This window comes from Anopheles maculipalpis, chromosome 3RL (assembly GCF_943734695.1).
Source record: "Anopheles maculipalpis chromosome 3RL, idAnoMacuDA_375_x, whole genome shotgun sequence".
In the NCBI taxonomy this organism is placed as follows: domain Eukaryota; kingdom Metazoa; phylum Arthropoda; class Insecta; order Diptera; family Culicidae; genus Anopheles; species Anopheles maculipalpis.
Window position 1 is genome coordinate 12,885,260 of NC_064872.1, and position 24,152 is coordinate 12,909,411.

At 43.4% G+C, this 24,152-nt stretch overlaps 2 protein-coding genes across 7 annotated transcripts in view; one reads left to right on the forward strand and one right to left on the reverse strand.

Moving 5' to 3' along the window:
- Positions 1-24,152, forward strand: part of LOC126564362 (zinc finger protein ZFP2) — a 505,414-nt gene that overhangs the window by 368,349 nt on the left and 112,913 nt on the right. The window lies entirely within an intron of this gene.
- On the reverse strand, positions 1,182-7,827 carry LOC126564769 (uncharacterized). The gene is made up of 3 exons (XM_050221874.1): positions 7,704-7,827; positions 7,205-7,315; positions 1,182-2,304 (listed from the first exon to the last, which is right to left on the reverse strand). The coding sequence occupies exons 1-3, from the start codon at positions 7,764-7,766 to the stop codon at positions 1,234-1,236; spliced, it is 1,245 nt and encodes a 414-aa protein (XP_050077831.1). The 5' UTR covers positions 7,767-7,827; the 3' UTR covers positions 1,182-1,233.

Consider the following 24,152-nt stretch of genomic DNA (forward strand, 5'->3'; position numbering starts at 1 on the left):
CAGAAAAGGTACATTGAAACCACTGACAGTGAGGTACGGAAGGGTGGGGAGAGAAAAGCTCGGAAGCAGGAAACCTTTAGCTAGACGCTCGAAAACAAAACGATCGATAGAAAATCTTCTAAATTCTTCTTAATTAAAGGAACATTCTCGAAAACACCTGTAATGGTGTCGTACACATGCGCTTCAGATAAGAATTGTTGCACACACGCATCCTCGTTTGAAAACGGTGCACAGAAAAAAGAAAAGCATTCCATCACGATAGGTATAAATATATCTCTTGACTTTGGAAGGAAAGATCACCAACAACACCTATCACGACGTATCACTAAACTCAGACGGTGATCGTGTGGCGGAGGTGCCCATCTTACATGGCTACCAATAATAGTAGTAGTAGAAGTACAAATCATCTCGTATGGATAAACTGTTACAAATGGTTTACATCTTTTACACAGCTACTGATCGAACTGATCGATGTTGGGGTAAACGTGTAGTGTACAAAATGTTTCCCCCTTCGATCATCCGCTCCAGACCTACGGTTAGGGTGTTCGGTAAAGTTCTGTGCTTGTAAGAAGTTTGTGTGTTTGTGTTATACTCTATTCTCACTGCACTGTTACTGCATGATTATCTTACGATTAGTAGTAGAAGTAGTAGTTGTTGTCGTAGCTTAACACTCGCTAGAGCGACGTTGCCTGTCTCTGTAGTTTTGAGGCGTTCATTGTGGAGTAGATTATACTTGCAAACAGCCACCAGTTTTTGCCCACCAGTTGCAAAATGGCTAAATCTTTAACTTACTTTATACTTTTTTTACACAAAACCTTCCTCCTTCAATTCAATGCTGACTCTTTTAGGTAACCTGACTCAGTCAGTGTATAGTGAGTGTGTTTGTTTTCTTCTTCTCAGCTTCAATTCACTCCTCAAATCCTTTTGGCGACCATTATCTTAGGTCTTTTCCGCTCTATCTCTAAACTCTAAGCAAAACGCAATAAATAGTGGTACGCAGTACTTCCGAGGGTTCGATCAGACTCAAATTTTCACTCTGCTGCTGCTAGAACTGTTCGCCAATAAATTTTATTCGCCAAATGTACGCCTTCCCTTTAGGCTGATCTTCAGCTGGACGCTCGACGTCAGGACCAATCATCCCGATCATCCCGAGACCAACAAAGCGGGAAGGTTCGATCACACGCAACCGATCGTCTATTAAATGCTGCCCCGCACGCGGGCCTTCGGTTCAGGTCACGCATAGCTTTGTGCCAGATTTGGTTGCTGTTGGGTTTGCGACTGTTGCAACGACCCGGCACCACAATGTTCCGACAGATGTCCGCTCAGATGCGAACCACCGGTTGGATCGAGCGTTAGGTTCACATTGCAAGTGCCCCGCTCGACCCAGTGCTTTAGCCGACCGCGCAGCTCTTCCAGACTCTTCGATTTGGCCTTGTTGATGCGCTTGTACTTTACGTCCTTCGGTTTCGTAACCGACCGGTGGTTCGACATGACGCGGTTAAAGTTCGTAACGGCTCCCTGCACCTTACAGCCCTGCGACGGTGTCTCACAAAGGACCGACTCCACATCGCAGCTACTGCTGGTAATGATGACCGGTGCACCCTCCTGTCGGCCACCTTCCGGCTGATCCGTGGAGATACATTTTTCGGTACGATTTTTAAACTTATCCCGCTTCTCACTCACGGCATCCGGCTTGGGTGAGGTGGGCCCCGTCGTCGAACCACTGCCCGGTGCACTGCCCGTGTTTGCTCCTGCCTGGGCTTGGGCGTTCTGGGGCTCCGGGTCTTCCTCCACACTGTACACGGTTTCGAGAATTTCGGGCCGCCGCAAAAAGCAATTCGATCGCCGCGTATTGTTGTACTTCAGGTTCGTCTCGATCGCGTCCGAAATTGACCGTACGATCGTAACGTCGTTCGTCATCTTGTTCGAGCCGCAGCGTGACTTGAGACTGCCGCCACCGCTAATGCTGCCCCCGCCGAAGTAGATCGAGCTGTTGCAGTCCGAATCGACGTCCTCCAGCACGACGGCCGAATCGGAATCGTTGAGCGAATCGAAGTCGTTGCTGTTGCTGCCGGTGTGCATCGGCGCGTCCATACCCACGTCCATGATGCCGTGGTCGATCAGGCGACTAGAGAGTGTTTCGATGATCTTCTGCTGCCGATAGATCGTCAGCTCGCGCTGATAGATCACGTTCGACACCTGCTTCTGTTTGCGCATGATGCGCGACTCGAGCAGCAGCAGCTGGCTGGTAAGATAGTTCAGCTGCTCCGTCTTTTCCTTCTGCAATCGGTGGTTCTGTTCTTGCTGTGGAGATGGAAAAGAAAAGAGCGATAGTTAAGAAAGATAGATTTCTTGCAGAACGTGCACTTTGGAGAAGTTAGTAAATAGATACTTTTCAAAAGCACATAATGAAACGGTAAACTTGTCTTGTCTTACAACTGCGAGCAAATGCAGTCCCTAGCGATGGAGTAACACTTCCACCTAACTAATGATGTTCAATTTTTCAACACACACATAAAAGTGCATGTTTGCAGATGCTCTAGAATCTATTCTACCAGCTACTACATTAACGTTGCATCAGCCAACTCATCCCGCTCAAGTGCTTCTGCAAAAAGTGCTAAAGACAATCCTTCGCCGGTTTCATCTCAATCCGAAACCACAAACGTGAGCCGCATTCGGATGCGTGGTGGTAGATTGTGTAAAGGATTTATGCTGTAACTTTCGCATCTACAAGCGAACGCCGCCCTCAGCCACGGACGGTCTTGCAGGAATGGAGTGAAATAAATAGATTACACCGCAAGCGGGAGCCGGGATTTAAGTGGTTGATGGGAAACTTTTCTTCACGCCCCGTAATGCTCTGCTGCTTGTCTGTACCGCAAAACGGATGCACCGTTTTGCTGTACTTGCTTGTCGGAAGAAAAGTTTCCATTTTCTTTTAATGGCGCAGCAAAGCAGCCTTCCGACAACAGGGTTCGTAACGGGTTTGGACGTTGGTTTTTTTTTATCTATTTTGGGATATGAAGGGCTATGGGCTGGGAGCAAGTTGGAAGCATGTAATCCTATTTGTGGGATGTGCGCATTATGTGTTGGCGTGAAAAGTTTTAACACGGAAAGCCGCCATCTGACAAACGAATGTTCATCCAATTGGTAAAAAGGTATGTGGCAATGCTCTGGTATACTTTTTTGTGTGTAAAAGGGAAGCTTTTGCTACTTTGCAATGGGAAAAAGTATGATTGAAGCCTGTTAGGTTATTGTTAATTCATCCAAAAATCGATGTCGGCTAGTATGAAATATGGGCTGCTAAAAATTTGCCAATAAATGTATGTAATATCGATGCAACTGCCTTGAATATGATGATACAATACCAGGTTTTGAACAAAAAAAAAATTCATTGCTTCAGTTTATTTGCATACATCCTACATTTGAACAGCAATATCTTTCGTCCAAGAATCATTTTGCTAAAAAGCTTTGTCACCCTGTCCCAAGCAGCCTTTTGAAATATAGTTGGTACGCCGACTATCAACGAAAACAGCTTCTTCTGAACCTCGAAAATCACTTGAAGATCAGATGGAATCAACTCTTATAGGACAGCATCACAGCGTTAGCTTCTTCTCCGATGATAATTTAGTTTGATAATATCCATAATTTCTAGGATATTTTAAACCCTTGGAGTAGAAGCTTTGAATCCTCCATCTTCGAAGTTTGACATTGATATAAAATAAAAAGTCAAACCCCTCAATTTCTCGCGAATTTCTGCTTCTAATCCAAGCTATTGTAATTCGGCCATCAAAATTTGCTTCTTCCAATTTTTATGTTTTCCGAAAATTTGTATTTCCTTCTACATTTTTTATTACGTTTTCCCATTCCCACACCAGCAACGGAATCCCAAAGTTTACAATTTCAATTTATCAATCAGTGGAACATCTGCTCGCAATGAATCCAAATTACCTTCAGATTAGCGCATGATTGATCGCACTCAATTGGGGGGACACAGGCTGAACCATGTCGTTCCCCTGGAGTGGCCAACAATTTTCTTTTTTCGCACAATATTATTGATTTCGGGACTGTTTTTCTTTTTAAATAGACGCATCAACCCCCATTTCACGGTCAAGCGAGTTCACCCTCCAACACGGGCACACCATTCGCAAAGGGCACGTGGAAATCCTCCATCGTCTCTCGACCATCAGCTTTTCGCTAAATAAAAACAACGCAGCGTACAAGAGAACGATTTGAACTAAACCTGAGGCTGACAAAATCGAATTTGTGATCCTTTTTTTTTTGGTTAGTTTCGCTTGCAGTTGGCTACTCGCTGCCCGTTTGGACGGAAAACGTTTGCTCCCGATGGACCTGTAGCTGCTGGCCCCATGTGCCACGGTGGTGGTTGTGTTTGACTTTTAGTACCTTCAACCAGCTGTCGAAACTTGCCGCCCAAACCGAGGGTGGGACTCATTTTCCCTAGATAAATCGATCCATTGCGGGGTTGATTTATTGCTAAAGTTGTTGAACCATTGCTGATGGAAAACAAATTAATGATGCTAGGATTTAACAGATGTTGGGAAGTCGTGTGGGGAAGGAAGGGAGGGGGGGGGGGTTCGCTTCAGTACCATTTGCCATCTCAAATGTATGCTTTGCTGTGTGTTGCTTTTTAATTTGAAAAAAGTCATTCGGCAAATATTGACCACTTTTGCGTTCCACTTGGTAACAATCGGAGTAGAAAGTAAAAACAGATTGGAAAAGTTGAGTTTTTTCGTAAAGATAAAGGTGTCGTGCTTAATCCTAGTCTCCGAGATTTTTTTTCTGTTTTATAGCCTGCAATTTGAGGTTTTTTTTTCTTATCTGGAGGTTCAATTTGATCGCCCGTGTCACCCATTGCTTCGTTAAGACGAAAACATCGACAAAGTTTTATCATCGCCAGCTAGCAAGCAGCTTCTATTTCTTATGCCCTGGCAGCGTCTAAAAGTCTTGTGAATGTTCCCAGAACAAGTTGTTGAGCTTTATCGTAATTTTATTTTCCCTGCACCCATCTTGACAACAGGCTGGCATGTGTGTTGCTTTATTTTATCCAACATCTCATCGCGTGTGTGCCGTTCGGAGGTTAGGGTTTCGCAAGGAAAAGTGTGGCCAGGCAGTGGCACGGTTTGCGAACTGCGGTGACAGACAGGGTCGACGATGTGGGAAATTTAATTTTCCCACATCCCACACACGTGCCCAGTGTGAACAATTAATCTCGCTCACACTCACTCACGGTGACGGTGTTAGAACCAGTTCGGTATCATAAATGGTGGTTGTAATATTTTATGATATAAGAACCACACACACACAGGAGATGAAAAAAAACACCTCCCGGTCGGGTGTTGTAATCCCCACCTCTAAATGGTTACAACAAAACTTAAAACTCACAATACGGATGGATGAAATTCTTGTACTTTTTTTTTAAAAAGGTTTTGCCCTGTCGAAACATGACATACGGTCAGTCGACACTAGTGAGATGCGATCGGATGTTTGCGAATGGTGTTTCCATGTTCAGAAATAGGTTTTTCCCGGGAAAAATGGCACCAAAAGATAAGCCTATAAACAGCGAGACCCAAGACCCGTGAGTTGTTTTTCGATTTCCCAACGCAAAATGGTCCCTGTCGACGGCAAATGGTGTCGGACGGTACAACATTAAGCGCGCCGAAAACTTCCAGAGCATTTCCTTTTATTTTCCTAAGACCTGGATTAGAGTGTGCGAAAAATAAAACCGTCAACGTGTGAGTATGTAAAATAATTCTGTTGAAATACATTAAAAAAACGGAAACAATCTGTCACAGCGCACTCATCCAACACATCCTAACTGTGGGTTTGGCTAAGCTAATTGCGGAGCTTTACTGTGGGTAAAAGATGATAACAATGAAAACAAAATTTTGATAGGATTTAGTCAGTCTTTACACAAACGCGCCAGCGTTGTTCACAATACCGGACATGCCTACAAGTGGGTTAATCTACCTTTGGGCCGGATTAAATGATTCGTTTCCGAATCATTTGCTGAGTTGCACGAGGAAAAGGATTTTTCTGTACATGAAGCTATTTGATGCTATGTATTGGCACAAAAATCCTTCTCATTTAAAATAAAACTGGTGTGGTGTGATGAGATATTTGCATTGCTTTTAACCGTTTTGTTGTTCTTGTTAGGACAAAATTGTTGATTCTTATTTTCAAAGAGAAAATTTATTAAACATACGGGTATCATTGGAGGTTTTATTTGTTGTTTAGCCATATTTACGTTACTATATCTTTCGCATTGATCAATGTAACACATCTGCGTGACACATTCCTCACAAAGTTGGCCTTACACTGGAGCGTATCAACCCGATTGTCACCTATCAACTAAGTGCCAGCGAAACCAACACAAAACACCGTTCGCGACCTTTGTGCATAATCGCATTAGCACCATGTACACCCCATCAAACTGATGAAAATCGCGTCACGGAAGTTGTTGGGCATAATTTATCTTCCACTCCCTTTCTGTCATACCTTACGCGCCGGGTAACTGGCAGGCTCATCCGTTAACATACGGCGAGGAAGCTCAACGTGGAAAATGTTTTCTTTTTTTCGTCGTTAAACTGCTCACCAAAAGGGCCAAAAAATCGCGCTTCTCCAATTTGACTTGTTCCCCTTTTGTAACATTGTTGTACGCTTTTCACACTCTCTGCATGACTTCCAATGAGCATGAGGCTGTGAGCTTTTTTCTTCGCTCGAGCCGTTTTTTCGTACAAAGCAAAGCTCTCGCTCAGATGAAGCAAGAAGCCACACACTTCGGGACGTACGCATCACACCCCAGGATACGTTACAGGATGGTGTCGACCGTTAACGATCGTGATAGCTAAGCTCGCTACGGTGATAATGATGTTGATGGGTTAATTCCGACTCGGCACGTTAAATTGAGCGCACCCAACCTGACATAATGATGTAAGGGTGCCGATAAAGAACGCTTCCGTACGCTTTTATAACTGCACACGAAGAGGTATCATCCCTTTTTACCCGCAACTCCCTCTGTCTCTCTCAATACCGGTCCCTCTCTGGAAGGGTCATCTTCTTCAATCCTTCAAAATCGGTGCTTCCCTTGCAGACGGAAGCTATCCATCCACACAAGCTGCCGGATGGGCGCACGTTTGCTGTACAGCGTCTTATACATCCCTGCCGAGAGTGGAGGGCAAATACGTACCTGTAACGAGAACGCCTTCTTCCACGCCATGATTTGCTCCGATTGATTTCGGCACCGGTTGCGAAGCTCGTTGATAATGAGATGCGCATTTTTCATGTCTTTAGGTTCCTCCTGGCGGGATGAAGTAGAGAACAAAACAAAAACAAAGCCAAATTCAAAAAAAGGGTAGATTCGAAAGCTATTATCTGTTGGTAGATAAGTATCTTATTTTGCGTTAAAAAGGATGTCGAGTGCAGTGCCGGGATCGCAATCGGTAAGAGTGAAAGCGCGCCTAATTGGATTAGACCGCCTTATTGCCGTTGCCAAAGGTCGGTAAGCGGAAGTCAAAATATGATTAGGAAGCAGCCTTTTTCGAACCATTTTACGGGAAGGAGGACTCTGGGAAAATCTGCCTGGAAATTAGTAACGTTTAAAGTATAAACCCCGAATGCAACCCGATTTGTGTGTGTGTGTTTTTTGTTGCTCTCCCGCGAAATGATTTAAACGGTCGGTAACCTACCTCCTCATTATCACAGTTGTTGTGCTGGTCAGTCGCTTCACTCTTCACCGTTGTTGCCGGCATCTTGTACAATGGGCGGTGATGGATTATTTTTTCCCCACGGTCGATGATTAATTTTCCAATTTCTCTGTTCTCGGTTGCTTCTGCCAATAAGAAAAAATCGCCTCCTTCGCTCTGAGATCAAACTTCAGTGAAATGGTGAAAATTGGGCTGCAAATATCCGCTCCTGTAGGCTGTTGGATGCGAGGATTGATGAAGGCTGGATGGTTCGTCGCCAACGTCTACGTTCTTTCCAGCGTTGAATTGGCACCGGCGGTTTCTCTGCTGTTCATGGTTTTCCACACCACACTATCAATCATCCCCGAGTGTGCCGGCATCCGGTATAGCCGGTGTCGCATAGTGACAAATATAAAATGGAAGGTACGACCCTGCAGCTGCTGCCGGGTACGCTGTTGCGCATGCTGCAATTGAAACGGACAAACAGAATTGATTGGATTAGTTTTAATGATTAAATTTGGCATTTTTTGCAGTAGTCTTCGTATGTAAATTTGATTCGTTATCGATACACAAATCTTGGTGAACCTTTTTGTAACAATATGATTCAATTATTCTTTCTTCAAATCGGCACATGTTACCTTCCATGAATCCTCCCAATGCAATGAATAGTAGATTATGCCCTGCTCTTGCAGAGTATATCCTTTCAGCCGTCAGGAGAAATCCGATAAATAATAACAAATGCCACCGTCGGGTTAGGATCTAATCTATCATACATAACGCCAGTCCTTCCACTTTCACTCGAAATTCGCTTATAAGCACACTTACTCACAAAGCCCCTGAGTGAGATTCCCCACTTTTTTTTCGTACTTCAATTCCAAACACAAACCAAATGGGATCCGGTCGGGTTCTTTTCTCGCAATGCGGGATGCAAAATTAATGGCGCTTACTCAATCAAAAAATAATGCACCAACCAGTAGGAAAATTCATCCTTGCTCACAACTTTACCACACGCAAGCAAACGCCAGCTGAGAGGTGGAATCCTTGCTCGGTGCAGATCTCAATCTCAGGTCAATATTTTGTTACGGATTTTGCAAAGCATAGAGCGAGGGTTTTGGAGATTGTTGGTGAATTGTCGTCCTAGAAACCGGAACTTCCTTTACAAGCTGTACGATTTGTACAGAAAATCCAACAATTCACCATACATTGACGTTAACCGGAAAAGGGAGACAGAAAGGCTAACATTGATTCGGCTGGATGGCCTTAGGCACGGCAAGCGTACCTAACGCGACAACTCAATCAGACGATGGATGGCATTTTGGAAAACGTTCCAGCCAGAAAAAACCCCAAATGGAGCAAACAAACCGTACGAGTAATTCGCAAGAACACGTCACACGCCGAACGTGACTTTAGCAAAAGATTCGTGCCACCCGTGACGATACCTCTTCTCTCGGTGTAAGAAGCTGACGGTGTAAAATCGTTATCGAATGAAGGTACCATACGTAAAGAGACATCAATTCTTGCGGCCGGATTTTGAGACTTCAATGTACATCGGTCTGCGTCGCGCTGGCACCAACCAGGTGCCGCCATCTTGTTCTTGTCCATTCTTTCCCCGGGCTGCTTTCTATAAAGTCGTCACACATTTTCGAGACATACTTTATCCTTGCTCGTCGCACACGCCTTATGCGACATTTCCTGCAGCAACTGGAGGAGGCTCGTCTTGTTCTAATGCTTCAAGTATTATTCCCACGGCCTGATATTGTTTTCGATCGCTTATGCATGAGCAAAGTCAACGCTGCTAAGTACACACGTGGAGGGGAAAACAGATACAGACAGGCCTCCGAACCACCACCACCAGATCCGGTGGATTTCCCTGAAGATAAACATGTCAATTATGTGGAAATTTTGCATCACCTCTCACTCGCCCGGCAAAGGCACTCAACGCTTCCGGCCTTGTTTTTGCTGCTGCTGCTGCTGCTGCTGCGGCGAAAGAAATCGATAACCTTGGAACGAATGGGACAGAACCATTTATCAGCTACCTTGAAGCCCCCTCCCAGCATCTCAACTGTCTTTTCATGACTTTCCGTCTCTATTACGCTCGCCAAGCGTCGACGAAAGCTTACACTTTAGGATATTCATTTTTCTTGTCGTTCTTAACAATTCAAAATGCTGCTTCTCATATGCTGGAAGGGAAGTTTCGATTGATTTTTTCCCTTTTTTCATCGCTTGAAACCACCATCTTCGTGCTGAGTTCGTTGTTCGTGGATGCTTTTTGACGATTTGATCACATGGAAGGACTGGCTCTGCTTAGGCATTGCTTCTTGCTAGCGTAACAGCGTAAGCCTCTAGGAAACGATCGTGCGAGCAACTAGCTCTCGAGACAAAATACAACGAACGAGACGATATCGATCGGTTCGATAGCAACCCTGCAGAAAAAGGTGGCAACCAGACGATGATGCTGATGCCAATAATGATTTCACCCGCTACTTCTCTCGCTTCTCTCGCTATGGTACAGTCATTGCATTTTAATGACCCTTGAATGAGTTGGAACGCAAGAAGCTCAAGATGCTACCATTAATTATGATTGACGAGATGCTGCTTGTAGCTGCCGATGACGTTGATTCGACCGGTGAAAACAAACATTAAGGACATTGTCAACCGTTTGCTGTGCTGATCGAATTGTTTGCTTATGAAGAGGTTTAACAAACACTATTAATATCAATCAAATTGATTAATAATACACTTGGTGGTCTTTAAGCAGGTGGATATTGTGTTCACCTTTAGCAATCAGCTTCTTCGGCTATCATAGCTTACGGTTAGATGCGTAATTCATATGAAACAAAATCAAAAACCACCTACTTGAATGGTTTGGCTCCTTTTGTTTTAATCTACAAAGCAAAATGCTCATTTCTAAAAGAGTTCTTTTACTCAGCGCTCTGCTCGCTCAGGTCAGGATCAATTCTTTTTCCAGACACACTTTCTGCTCAGCAAATGTATACTCAAACCGCCTGTTGCGTTGTTTTTTAAGCAACAATTGGAAACATCAAACCCATTTCCTTTTTATTTATTCGTGCGCTGTGTGTGTGTGTGTGTGTGTGTGTGTGTGTGTGTGTTTCGAGAGTTTCCACCATGAAACCAATTCCGATCGAAACCTACGAAGCAGATCGGCACACCGTAACTGCAGCACAATACGTATTTTTCATTTCCTTCCGAATGCCGGGCAGGCGGAATGGTCCTTTTTCGAAGCAAATTGCTTCCTTCTGCAACACACACAAACTCTGGTCGGATGGAATTTATTCATTAAAATTGTACCATTTCCATCCGTAGAAAGCTTAACGAGTTTCGGGTACTTCGGGATTCGGTTTTTGTTCTTTCGCCACAAAAAAATGGAAGCAACCTTTTCCTTCTTAAGCACGACACAAATGTTTTCGAGTGCATCGAAGTATGAACGAAAGGCAAAACTTACGACTATTTTTAAAGGTGAGTTTTTCTTCTAAAGTTACGAGCGCAGCACGAGCTACCAGAGGGCAGCTATTTGATTTGCTAGCTTTGGTGCGGGATCATAAATCGATGAAAGGAGTGCATCGGATGGATGGATGAGTGAAGAGTTGAATACCAAACACTCGAAGGTATAATAATCGAGTGCAAAGTTTCTCTTCTCGGACTCAGATAAGGTTTGATTTAGATGAGGGAGCGTAGAACGGAAAACCGTTGAACTCAAATTATTTTCCATCGATTAGGAACAAACAAAAAGCGGTATGAGATGTATGAGGAGTAAAATTTACGCTTTCAAAGGCGACTTTGCGAAGCAAAGGAAATTCATCAAATCGAGAATAATTATTTGATTTTGCTTTAAATGCTGGAACATAAAAATAAACTTTGATCGAAATAGAATCCAGCTGAACCTTCAGCTTCTATATTAAAAATTTCAACTGAAGAAAGCTTTTTATTCTTCAACCCATACTTACTACTAAAATACCTTGTAAATTATGCTTTTTTTATGGAATGATTGAAATTTCTAAGAAGTAACGATAATAAAGTGTGAAACAACCAAAACAAGTGAACCAGTCCTAACCAATATTGAAATATGAGTTGAAGATTTCAATTTGACACATTCCAGCCAGGAGAAATTTCTAATAACCATAAAGTCTATAGATGCCTTGAAAACAACTTAGAATAAAGAAGCTTTAAGAGTATAGAAGAGAAAGAATCTAGAAAAATAAAAGAATTGGAATGCCATTTTACTTCAAAGTGAATCTTGATATTTATTACTTCTGAAAGACCAGCTATTCAGACAGCGAGCTGCAAAAGGTTTTATAAAGAACTCACGATCGTGGCTTTGCCCGTTTCTGAGCAACCTTTCATGCCTGAATGATCTTAATGAAATGAATAGACGGTTTTTGTTAGACCATATACTATTCTAAATTAGTCAAATAATGATTAAATTTTACAGTGGAAAAAAAGGATTCAAATTACTAACTTGCCGATTCCACGTATTTCTGTAGTCAGTTCCCACTACTGGGGAACGGCCTGAATGGAATTTAAACTCCACTGTCTTGGCAAGTACCACCACCGGGCTGACATAGTTCATTTAATTAATTAAATAGTTATAATCCTTTTGATGGAGATGGTTATTGTGGCGGAAAAGAAGTGCTCGGCAAAAAATATGACACAAAATAAGATGAAATTTGTGATATGGAATAATCCTAAAATTTTATGAAAGAGACATGTTTAAAGGAAAAATTAATCTTCGTACCACTTCGATAGTAAAGTCCATGATATGAGTCATTACTAGAGCAAACATAGCCGACGATCAGTACACTATATCAATCGAGTGCAAATCATTTTACACTAATACAATTTTGTGACCCGGAACCATGGAACGTCTTATGGGAAATTTTCTCGTTCCATGGATCAAACAATCAATTGAAATTTTCTAACAATGTACAAAAATACAATAATTGTAAATAAAATATTGTTAGCATTGACTCAATTTTCACAAAAAAAAAACTGTCTGTTAACCCGTTATGGAATACGTTTTGGTACTTTTGTGTATGGCTGACGTAATATACAGAGAAATCGTTGTATTTTCCCTCAAGCTAATAAGTAATATTTAACATGTATATCTCATACTTTCCTTTACAGATACAGATACCGGATGCCATCACAAAAAAACACCTATTTTGCCCCCAAAATACCCAAAGATTAACGCAACGGAAAACGCAACATAATCCTACCCGATCGATTAGCACACACAATTCCCATCGTAGCCGCTCTTCTTTCACTCGCATGTCCAAGGAATTTGCACACACTAAACTCATCGATAATACTACACTCGTATGCCCCCTCCCTTCTTCCCTTCTCTTGCAGCATCAAAATAAAACTCCCGCCGGGTTGTTGCATGCAGCGGCGGCAGTGGCACAGCACCGGTAGCCCGCAGCATCCTACAGTAAAGCTCGCTTTCACTGACCAGCGCGTTGCGCAATGCGAGCTCAATTAGCTACAATCATACATTGCATTAGTGGTCATTATTTCGCCTTTTCACTCTCGTCGAGCCCACACCCGCTCGTGTTTGGGGCACACCAGCTGTCTGAAGTCATATTTGTTAGTATGTTATTTGTATGTGCACTTGTTACTTTTTTTTTTGTTACTATCACACACTCTTCTCATCCTCTTCTATTTTTGAGGGGGGAGGGGGTGTGTGTTGGGGGTTCACCTTTCTGATGACAGTCCGAGATTTTCCCAACGTGATTTTCCACCAACTGATATTGGGAGCTTCAGTCGTAGCTGATTCCACCACACGCGGGAAAACCGTGGTGTTCCTGCTGTTCGCTAATAGGTTTGTGCGATGAGCGACAGGTGCTCGCGGTCGCACCCTATTTGGATGGACGATCGTTACCCGCAGTCCGGTAGTTTGAGCAGCGCCTGTTTCATCATCTAATTTGACGCGACATTTCATACCGGTGCGGATTTTGCAACACTTTTGTGCTCTTGACGGTATCTTGCAGCATGCATGCAATGCCATAACGGTGATGACGGTCACCGGTGCTGCCGGTAATACCCGCGAAGCAGCACCGTGACAATGTGTGTGCTCGGAATGGCAGCACATTCGTAACGTAATTGTTACAATTACGTTAACCGGGTTGGATGATGAGGACCGACACCAATCGTACCGGTCCCCTTTCTCCGGATAGCTTGAAATCCGGCAGCAAGCATAACCGCACCAAATCATAAATGTCCGTCGATGTCATGCATACTTGCAGACATTCTTCAATCTTGTCTTCGCTGGGATGTAATACAAGCAAAGGCAAGATAACGCTCGCCCCCCACGCAACCAGGATAAAAAAGTGGATGGCGCATTTGCACGAATTATCAATTAAGATGCGATCAGTACCGCAGCCTCCCGGCAGATGCAATGTGCCACGGTGCTGAAACAATCATGAACCAGCCGATTCGATTTTTCATCCCCTATCCTGTTAATGATTCCAAGCACGTGCCCTCCTACTCAGTACTCCAGCGAGAGGCTCGTGAGAGTGTATTTTCAGACCGACCCAGCCTGGAAGTAAAGGCAAAAAGGTCTTGAAGAATAATTGCTCAACATTTCCATCCCGGAAGATTACGTGATATTATTTGCGGCGCGAATATACTAATGTCGTATTTATTTGTCTACATTCACCACTTGCCATGTCCGGCACGCATTAGCTCGCGTGGTCTTTGTAGGAAAGTTCCCGAGTTCTCGCACGGGGACGCACAATCCTGCTGCTAAGCGGAAGCGAAGATCATCCGCAACTCAGGATTACATTAAAATCCCAACAGTTTCCTTTCGTTCCGTGCCGTCGCACTGATTTTCGGAGTGGGCGTGTATCTCCGCAAAACACGGCAGTACACGGTTCCAGGTTTATTTCTTTGTTTTTTGTGTGCGTACATATCACCAGGGGCAGTGATTTATGGCTTCACCGTAATAGATAAGGTATATCCGGGGTGTGTTAATCAGTGCCTCAGTGCCCTTGTGCGAACTCGCTAATCGTGGTTTTGCTGCCCATTTGTTGCGTTCGTGAGGGGATTAACGATCGATCCGGAATCCCTCATTCTCAGAGCAGTGCTAAGCTAATGGATGGACAATTTTCGACTGTTAGTCTCACTGGGGATTTTAACCTTCGGGTGGTTGAAAATCCATTAGACAGAAGCCTCAAATCTGGCCCTCCACTTTTTGGTGGGGTAGTAAAACTTGTACCCCCATTAAGCAAACATTTGATGGCTATCTTTACCGTTCGGGGGACTAAATGTCTTTCCCAAGGCCAAAGAGATTGTAATGCAAAGTTAGCAAGAAGAGAGCATTTTAATGAGCCAGTATAAACATTTTGATGCGGCCCTTGTTTAAATCAATAATTTGATAAATGTTGTTCACTTTACTTCGAATAACTTAGAGTGTGTTGTAGTCCAATTTCTATGCTCCTTGCTAGCCTTTGTTCACAGTTTGTAACCATATTTACCGCACCGGCACCGAATTGTGTCCAATCTGCTGCCTTCCATTGTTGCCGTGTTGTGTGGTTTGTTGGTCTTATGCTTTTCAAGAGCTGTTTGATATGGTGAAAACTCCGCTTTTCCTTTCCTGCGGTAAGTCAGAGATACACTGCTTGTACAGAGGAAAATGCTTTTGGAAGAAACACGAGTGCTTCCGACAATGAATGCAAATGAAACAATCGCGACCGTACACAATGGTTGTGGTTGGAAAAGTTATTATTTTGCTACAGCACGACAATGCGAGTGAGGATATGAGCTTTTGTGCTCTAGTTCTTACATTTTTCCTAACTAGTGCGGTGGGGATGCGAAACAAAACCAGCCGTGACCAGCATGCCATAAGCATATCATGTCCCACTTTTGTTCCATTCGTATGATATTTGTTGTTTTAATATTTTCACTAAAAAGACGTTCGTCTTGTATTTTAAAACTATTGTAATAACAAAATCGCAACGCCTTCCATTCTAACATATGTTCAATTTTTCACCATCCGAACGAGAAACGTTTCGCCATCCTGAAAGGCAAACTCATTTTCCCACGCACGGTTTTCGCACGATATTTTGATGTTCACCCACCCAGTTCACCCTCCCGAAAGGGTCAACCCTACTGGGTGGTTGAACAAATAACTACAGGCCTGTGTCAGCCAAAGATGGTAGGTGTCCCCCCGTAAAAAGTTTTCTCTTTTCCTCCCTAGATGGAGTTACCAGCTGAAGGCGCAACAAGTATGGGGAGAGCGCTGGGTGGAGATTAATCAGACCGAGGGTAAATTGCAGATCACATTCCGAACCATTTTGCTTGATGCTAAGGGTATAAAAAGATGACTAAGACATTTTACTCACCCAACCAACACACATACACCTACGCTTGCCGTGTGGAAAGGACATCCCTAAATGTCTCTTCGTTCCTTTCTGTAACCGACCAGGGTGGGCGAGTGTGACAAATTTGTGCTTTTAAAGGCATTTACCAAGGTCGAAAGATTATTTTTCACGCTAAGGGAAAAAGCAACCAGAGCTATAAAATTACCGTATTTGTAATCAGAGCTTATCTAGCCAGTAAGCTTTTAAGTAATGCTACTAGTGAGGGGAATTGCGTTCCGAACCTATTAAATTCGTTCCGTTTCCTTCAAGGAAACTTTCGTACCTAAAATAGGGATTTTGCATCTATAATTTTCTGTCTAAAGTCTGTTTTCTTTATAAAGCTTCATTATATTATTACGAAAGAATCGCTCAAAGTAGCAAGGTAGATTATCTAACGAAGAAATGTCCTTATTCGGCGATATTTTTGCAAAGACGTGAGGATTAGACTGCCAACTACTGCACTACAAACACTGAGGCGTCTTCCATTTATTGTTGAAAATTCAAGGTAAAATTTAGATAGGTTTCAATAACCTTCTAGGCTCTTTTCGTTCCTTTCTGAAAATAAACTAATTCCGGTCCGAAAAAAATTAGCTTTTCCGTAACTAAATTCTACCAACACGGGAGTCATGTGATACAGGTTCCAACAACTAACTCTTTACATTTAAGTTGAAAAGTTGATTAAAAAGGAAATATTTTTTAGGAAATAGAAACACACACAATTCAATGTACAAATTTCAGGATCGAAGTATAAATAATTCAAATCAATTGCTTAAACTTTTTCTTTAAAAAGCCTTTTCAGCCCTTCCGTGGGTTAAAATTCTTCTGAACTATTGGAAAACTTCCAACAGCACTGAAAATAGGATTTTTGAAAATCAATTTACGCCCGCGACGTTGGACAGGAATCAGGCCACCCCGGTCTGATGGAATTTCGATAAATTTTTCATCCCAACATCGTTTCATCCTCCGCAAAGAGTAAACATTTGCATTCCAATGAACACACCGCAGCCGTAGGTCTGTGTTCAGCAAACATGTCTCCGCTTGCACTCGATACGAGACGCATACCACACGGTACAATGGTCCACCGTGTACCGGTAGGTTCGTATTCGCCTAGAAGCAGTGAGCCCGGTGCACCACCAGGTCGTGATCTTCCGGTACGCAGCCATACGCACGGTGGATATGCACGTACATTTGTCGTGTTTAACGCAGCATAATGTTGTTTGGTCAACTTTTTAACATCCCAAACTAAAGGGAGAGAGAGAGAGAGAAAGAGACAAAAGGACTACGAAGAACATAGTCATAAGCATTAATGTCCACCATGCCGTTAGCACATTGACCTACGGGCAGATTCTTTTCGTACGCTGGACATACTTTTTCGGTCGTACTTCGGGTTGTGTACCATACTCCGAGCTTACACGCCTCACTAAACCTGGTACATTAACGAATGGTCGCTGGCAACCGTATGGGATGGCTAGAGGCCATAGAACCTGGAGTGTGCGTTCTAACGGAAAATGCAAACATAACCAATTATCTAAAGCTGGAATGGAACTTTTGGCTACTCGGGCAAGAAAGCGTGTATACCGTGTAATAGCAGGTATGAAAAGAAATCCACAAAACACATGCCCAACAACGGTGCCTTACGGAAAAGACACGATATTTGTCCACTTTCTCCCCCAGACAGGCGGCAGAGTGTATGTTTTTGGGGAAAAAGTTTTTAGAACACATTTCTGTACACCACACACACCTCATCGTGCACGCGCACCTGGCAATGGGTGATCATGCACCGAGAAGAACCCGAAGGGCCTGGACTCGCTAATCGGATCGCGGTTCAGTCTAGTGGAACATGACCTGTGGTGTATGACAGTCAAAGAATGTTGTTGCCCTCCTGATGGTGCCGGCCAACGGAATAGTTCCCTTTTCGGATAGTTCGTTAGCTTGAAACCACCGGACCGGAAACCGAGACTGACAACCGCTTGTCATCAGCGTCTTGCGAGCCTTGCTGGCTTCATGGAAAGAAAGCGCTCTACCATCTTCCGACACTCGGAAAGCAACGAAACAATGGCGGTTAGGTTGAAGAAAAAGAACAAGAAACACACACACACAAACATGGTCACGAAAAAGCGACTAAAGACATTGGCTACAAATGAACGCACGTAGTCCACAGTGCCCACGGCTACCGCATAATACACCAAAATGACACATTTTACTTACTGGATAATGCGCCTCTGTCGGGTTCCCGTCGCTCCGCAGAGCGCTTCTCCTTTGTCGCGTGTGTCGCGTGAGACAGCCGGATGGCAGGAAAGCTTCCCACAAAATGCTGCTCCTTTCTTCTGTGCGGTGTGTGATGGCACTGAGGACTTTAATCAGCCGCTTCCTTCCGTGCGGGCACCGTCTTGGCAGGAATCACCGGTCCACGAAGCTAAGCCAGCAGCCGAATGGTGTGCTGAAGCGGAACGGGGAAGGAAGGATAAAAAACATAAAAATAAGCATAATGAGCACTGGTACCGTACTGAAATGAATAAATTACACAGCATTTAGCATAGAACAAAAGAACACTTTCGTTCGTGATGGGTTTGTGGATCAAAAAAAAAAAGCTGCAAACAAGTAAAGTCACACATCGCTGAACGGTAAGATGGCGGAAAGTGAAGGTCATTTGGGTTTGGAACGTTATTAATATTCAGCCGGGTGCGATATGTTTAAATTGAAAAAAGAGAGAGAGAATGCAAGGAGATGCGACGGCTTAAATAACTGAAAATAAATTATTCAACGGTTCGTTGTGCATTTTCGCACGGCAAGACCGGGGTCCCAATCTCATGTGAATCGTTCCTCCCTAGAGAGAACTGACTTTCCACGTGGTATTAGCAAGTCTAGTAAGTCATTAGATGGCCGTCGTGATCCAAAAGATCGTTAAGCCAAGCAGAAGAAATAATTGATTATTGAAAGTGGAAAATATGGATTATATAATTAATATTAAAATGCATTTCCTTGAAACGTTCTCCGTCTTTCAAAGGTTAATACACGAAATTATGTGTGATTTATTAACAGAGGCTTCGTCTAGTAGCTTTCATCCGAAAGATATATTTTCCCAGTATAAGGCTAGTTCCGAGTACTGCCTAAACATAAAATCATGAAAATATGAGTAAAGGGTCTCAGGGTCTTGATGCTCCTCGGTGACAGCCACCGCACGAGAGGATCTTCACTTTGGATATCAGAAAACCATTCTTGCACTATGGGGCTCGTTGCATAGTCTTGTGAGAAACACATCGTCCAGATTAGGTCTGAACAGTCATCGACCTGCATCTTGATGACGACAATGATATTGCCAACATTTGCTTCAACCTCATTGATTTAAATTGCTCCCAACCCTAACCAGCGAACACGTTGATGATGTACAACATAATGAAGCTTGAGCTTCTTCTGTACCAATATATATCAATTTATCGACAACGTGCAGAGGCACACTTTCTAGTAAATGTTTGGCATCAGCCAGCCCTTGGCAGCACTATTTTTTTGTGTTTAAAATTTATTTGTATCAAACGAGAACGATGAGTTCACGCTCGCATTGTTTGATGCTAGAATTCTGCTTCGTAATTAAACCCTGGAAGGACACGCTATACTATGTAAATAAACTCTAAATCGATGGTTGAAGTTTCAAAGGATAGAAAGAGGCTGTTGGAAAACTCCTTGATTTATTGACTCAATAATCCTCTGAAGGGCCTAACTGAAATGACTTGAAGAGTGCATCTGCAACGGGGCCAAGATATTTCACATTTCTAATGTAAAGGCTTTCTTGTACCTTTTAATGCCTGAAAGTATGCAAATTTTTGTTCACAATGTAACGCATAATAATCTATTTGCTTTATTCTTGATATATAGGGCAAAACACTACACTAAAAAGAATTATATTTCTGTACCTCTAATAACGATCATTTTTAAAAGAAGCTGCAACTCAAACTTCCCTGCAAAGCTTCTTTTAATCCGGCTTCCAACTAGCTCCAACGATTATTCTTTCTTCGTTCGCCATTGTGCCAGGTAAGATTTAGTCAGAAAAATAATCTTCCTGTAAGAAAACTTTCCAGCCGGTAATAAAGCACCCATCCCCCAAAAAGGCAGGAAGACTATTGTACCGAGCAAACCGAAAGGTGTTTCACCATAAGACGTCAGCGTTACGGCAGCGCTCTTAATGGTGTGTGATTTATTGTTTGCCATTCTAGTACTTCCACTGCGTAGCAGAGTGGACGGAACTAAGAATCCTTTCAGACGCAAATATGCTCCGGTGCTTTGTTGACTTTCTTCCATCTTCCCAAGCGATGCGCCATGTTGTAAACTATACAGAAGCTTTCCACTTTATCTAATCGCATTTCGTTCATCTGCTACCGATGGTGGACGTTACATCTTCCACATCCTGGTCGCGCTCGCTAGCCCACCGGGAGCTCCAGGAGTGTTTTGGGCAGCATACAAACGAACTCGCAACAAAACACATCATTGCGACAGTTCTCTCAGTTACAAACGGTGTTTCGCGGAGTATTTATATAGATTTCCCTAGTGGAAAATATTAAACTTTTCCTTACCTCAGCTAAAAGCATTGTAAGGAATTTAGAGAGTTTTATTTCATTTTTCATTCCCGCCGCGTTTCAGTTCATTTGTAGCACTAGTGGGGCCCACCGGTGCCACCTGAACGGGACACAATTGCATTTTCAAAGTGCTCGCCCACGGTTCCACACATTTTCATTCACATGATGGTGTGAATCGACGTCGAAGACGCCCTCCAAGCACGAAACGTCCTTCACGGAAAGGCTTCATTTCCTTTGCGCTGAGCGTGCATAGTATCATTTTCACCGAACAAGCCAAATACCGGTGAGCCAACGGGTGAGTGTGTCTGTGTCTGCGGTTTGAGTGCACCCTCGTTTTTCGCGAATGGAATGTGCAACGTGAAGCTTTCAAGCACACCTCACACTACCGCAAACAAGCCGACGTATGCACATTTTTTGTGGGTCGATATAGAGTTGTTGTCTTGCAGTGCTCAACTTTTTCGAACGGCTTCAAACGTTCATCCAATGGGCGAAGGTGGGGGAAGAACGTGGTTGAGGTTGTAGAGGTTTTCCACGGTAAGCACTGTAACTGTAACCTGCACTTGGCTGAGAGCAGCAGTTTTAATTGATTGATTTTTAGCTCGTTCGTTCGATCGTTCATTCAAATTTCAAATGCAAATTATCGCGTCACACCAATTTTGGTACGATTCCGTTTTCTTTTTAGCCTCCTATCCAATGTAGCTCTGCTACAATGTAACGATCGGTAGAAGTAGTGCCACAATTAAGCCAGAAGAAGTAATTAAAGTGCAGGAGAAAATTTGTGCTGCCGTTCAATTTACTCACTGATCTGCTTTAGATGCGGCTCCGGATCGTTAAGAGCCTGTGCCAACCTGACAAATGGCGACGTCAACGTGCACCGCAAATGAAATGATTCAATCGACCTAATTTAGAACGCAATACACTGCTCATTAACTGCACAGCCCGGTTCAAGCCGTAACTTTACGCGAGGAAAGCACTGCCTATCGGAAGCGAAATCCCCGAACGCAATTACTTGTACGTCAGCGCAAGCTGCATGCACTTCTGCGAAATGCATTTTCGCTTTCCGTACGACATTCACATGTCCCATAATAAATTTGACCCCGTTTTCGATCGTCGATGTGGTAGCATCTGAAGTAGAGAGGATTCACGGAACCTTAAACGAATGAGCTGGGAAAAAAGTTTGCAGCGATAACATTATTTAATAACCAATCAAGGATTGCTCTAGCGTCTCAACTTTTCTCGACGCTTTCAACGCTTTCATACGATCACATCCTGTGACCATGACCATTTAAACTGCATCCTGATAATCCCATCCGTATTAATCTGCAGCAAAACGCCTAGACCACCTGGGAGTACGATGGTTCAGAAGACTATTGCAACTCTTTCCTCTCCATACCGAGCTCGATAACCTGGAGAACCCAAGCTAAGCTAAGATAAATAGTGGTAGAAATTAAATTTTATGCACCCAATTAAAAGCTGTCTGGCCACGTCGTTCTGCTGCTACCAGTTGAGCTCCCATCGAATCATGGAATCTAAGTTTGGAGCCGAAACATCCTCCCTCTTCAGCAATTCTCACACATGAAGTGATCTCATGCAAGCGAGCAAATTCGATCGCAACTACCTTTAATAACTTCACCCAGAAGAGCAAAGAGCGCCCAAGTTCCATTAATGAACTCGTTTCTGTTAGGTGCTCAAAACCCACCTCCCCCCCCCCCCCTCCCCTGTCCTGGAACTAGACCAAAATGGTGTCGAATGGTTTGAAGAAAACAACAACGAATCTAAAATGGAAAGTTATTATGCTGTAGCTCAACACTTTATGCTGCCCCCTTACGCCTGATTGGCAATTTACGGGCGATGTGCGATCGTAAATAGTGCTCATTATGTGCGAATGTGGGGAAAGTGTGTGGGCGATCGGCAGGGCAATGTTTTCGGCCGCCGATGAGACTCTTAATGAAATACTTTGGAGTTTTCAAGACTTAATGCTCTTTTTTTGTGGTTTCTAAACGTTTCATCTTTTGTTTTGCTGGCCATTTTAAAACAGCTCGAAATATTATTATTGAGGTCTATGATGGCGGTTGAAAGTAGTCGGCCCTGCTGAAACATAGCGGGTTTTCGTCGCTTCTTAAGGAGAGCATCCATTTTCAGTGAAGCATAATTTCGCATCTAAACCTACCCCACTGGTGGTACAAGTGGGAGAAGCAGCATCACTGCATACCTATAATGTGCATAATAGATGAAGTCAGATGAGGTGCGCGTACCGTTTGGCTAGGAAATGCCACCATTCCACCTTGCCAAGCTAATTAGCCGAGCAGCTTTGGAGTGATTGATGAGACCCCTTTAAAAGGGGTTCAGTTGTAAGGGATTTGCCGAAAATTATGATCACTACCACGGTACTTGATGGCATTATGCTGCTAATAATAGGCCACAGTTTTTAATACTTATATTTCGAGCAGAAAGCGAGCTACACGACATGATCCTGCAGCGAAAGAAGGAAGGAGCGTTGTGCATTATTTTCGTATGAAAATTTGGAGTAAAGCAACGGAGCATTAACACGCCTTTTTCTCGGTCTCCAAGCATCCTATTAATGTTTTGTTTTAGCTAATAAATAGGATGTAAACAACTTTGTGCGATTAACACATTAAAGCGCTTTTCTATTGCATTTCATTTCCACTTCGGTCGAGCTAAAGCATCAAAATGTAATAAAATAAACAATGAAATGCCTCCGGTGTGTCCCTCTCCTGGCACTGACACTAATAAAACAATCGGTTCAGCTTATAAAACGCAGAACTTTATTGCAACCACGAGAATCTTTCATCATCGCAGGATGATTGATCTAACAACAACTGCTCGGAAGAACGTCCCGTTCCGTTTCCGCCAACTGCCAACATCTAACCCAGGGACATAACCACAAAAGAAGGTTTTGCCATCGGTCGACCAAACATAACAACCGGGAGTTAGATACCCATTACCATCGTTAGCATCACCATCATCATGAGCTTCATCATTCACCATTGTGCTGACGCCATCTTCGGCGAGGAAACAGTTCAAACCAACCGCTCTGTTTGTCCTTCGAGGCGTCCTCATTCCTCGGGGACCCGCTTCTCTGGGTTCAATTCTTTTCCTTACCATACTCATCAGTTACATCGAAACTTTTAATGAAAATGCACTCCAACCAACCAAGAACAGCCAGTCAGCGAATAACAACAACAAGGGCACACAATTCTCCTTACGGGCGAAAGCTTTCCGATGGAGTTATGGAGTCACAATGCTCTTCCTGCGCGTTCTGACGGGAACGGCAAGCTCCAAGAGAAAAGTAAATACAGTTTATAACGCAATTAATTTCAGCTAATTAGACATCGGCACACTACGCACATGGTGTTGTGTGCCCGGAACGGGCGATGATAACATGCTGAGGATGAAGTTTTGATTGAGCTTTCGACGCGCGCTTTCGACGAGTTATGTTCCGGTTCTTGTCTGTTTATTCTGCCCGGTATTCAACGCCCTTCCCC

What these genes read in the sequence shown, in the direction of transcription:
- LOC126564769 (XM_050221874.1), bottom strand. Translation starts at nt 7,766, where the DNA reads ATGCCGGCAACAACGGTGAAGAGTGAAGCGACTGACCAGCACAACAAC. An exon ending in ACAACTGTGATAATGAGGAG is followed by an intron (nt 7,316 to 7,703) that starts GTAGGTTACCGA and finishes TCATCCCGCCAG; the next exon opens with GAGGAACCTAAAGACATGAA. An exon ending in AGAAGGCGTTCTCGTTACAG is followed by an intron (nt 2,305 to 7,204) that starts GTACGTATTTGC and finishes CCATCTCCACAG; the next exon opens with CAAGAACAGAACCACCGATT.